Source organism: Bison bison, unplaced genomic scaffold (assembly GCF_000754665.1).
Source record: "Bison bison bison isolate TAMUID 2011002044 unplaced genomic scaffold, Bison_UMD1.0 scf7180017864068, whole genome shotgun sequence".
NCBI lineage: Eukaryota > Metazoa > Chordata > Mammalia > Artiodactyla > Bovidae > Bison > Bison bison.
The window spans coordinates 3,541,233-3,542,412 of record NW_011494640.1 but is presented as its reverse complement, the minus strand read 5'-3'; the positions used below and the strand labels follow the sequence as shown (position 1 = coordinate 3,542,412).

The 1,180-nt window shown below is 61.7% G+C and overlaps 1 protein-coding gene across 1 annotated transcript in view; it reads left to right on the top strand.

Annotated features, from left to right (window-relative positions):
• The window catches only part of DIS3L2 (DIS3 like 3'-5' exoribonuclease 2), a 347,038-nt gene extending 346,061 nt beyond the window's left edge, over positions 1–977 (top strand). Inside the window, exon 20 of the mRNA XM_010837096.1 lies at positions 461–977. Coding sequence (XP_010835398.1) covers positions 461–613 — 153 coding nt within the window. The 3' untranslated portion in view covers positions 614–977. The remainder of the gene's footprint in view (positions 1–460) is intronic.
• The last annotated feature ends 203 nt before the right edge of the window (positions 978–1,180 follow it).

Genomic DNA, 1,180 nt, shown 5'->3' with positions numbered 1-1,180 from the left:
GTGGGCCTGGCCTCCTGGGATCGCCACTCTGGGGAGAGGCCGGGCCTCCGCCTGCCCCTCTAAAGCAGGGGGTCCTCAGCTTTGGGGTCCTTTCGAGACTGTGATGAACGCTGTGTAGACCTCCTACCCAGGAGGACAGATTTCACCTACAGCGGGCCTCAGAGGCCAGACCCAGATGGTGAAGTTTTCTCCCTGGCACTGCGCGGCCTCCACTAGGCGTCGCACACAGCAGCATCGGGCTCCTTCCCTTCTCACCAGGACCCCACGGCCTCCTCAGTCCTTGAACGAGCACGGCTTACTGACGGGCCCGTGGAGGCCGAGACAGGCAGGGCCAGGGCCCCTGGGGCCCAGCCGGGTGGACTGGCAGAGCTGGGCTTTGCCTGAAGCCCCAGCCCCAGCCCCTGCTGTGCCCCTGGCCGGGCCCTCCCCAGTCACCCTGCCGGGCCCTTCTCACCCTCAGGTCATCACCATCTTCAACCTGGTGGAGGTGGTGCTGCAGGCAGAGGCCACCGCCCTCAAGTACAGTGCTGTCCTGAAGAGACCGGGCACCGAGGGCCTCCTAGACCCGCAGGACCAGCTGGGGTGTGGTAACCACAAGGAGGAGCAAGACTGAAGCCACCAGCCTGGCCACACCCCTCTCCACCCCTGCCCCTCCGCCCCTGCTGGTTTTTAGGAATAGGACCTTTTGACACCAACAGGGATTTTTTTTTTTAATTTGGTTTTTAACAACTCAGGGTTTTGTTTTTATTTTTTCATCCTGTTCTATTTCTGCAGTGCAGTTTTTAAGCTGGAGGGGGTAGAGGGTGGGGCTGGCCGGACGGAAGGCTGAGGCCTGGCCGGTGCTCAGCCTCCCAGAGCTAGACCCGGTCCTCCCGGAGGCCAGCCCCCCTTCTGCCCGGTTACCCACTGCCCGCCCCTGCCCAGGAAACCAGGGGTTTTCAGCAAATCAGTGTCGTGGAATAAAATCAAGTGTGAAGTGCTGTCTGGTGTGTGGGGCAGCTGGATGCCCCTTAGACCCAGGACGTGGGGCCTGGCCTGGCTCCACCCCTCACAGCTCAGCCAGGGCGGCCGCCCTCAGGAATCTCCCATCAGGTCCAGGAAGATTCACGGAGCTGGCCGCATGGCAGATGGATGCCAGGGCCTCAGTCTGGCTGATTAGAAATGGAATTAGAATGCCAGA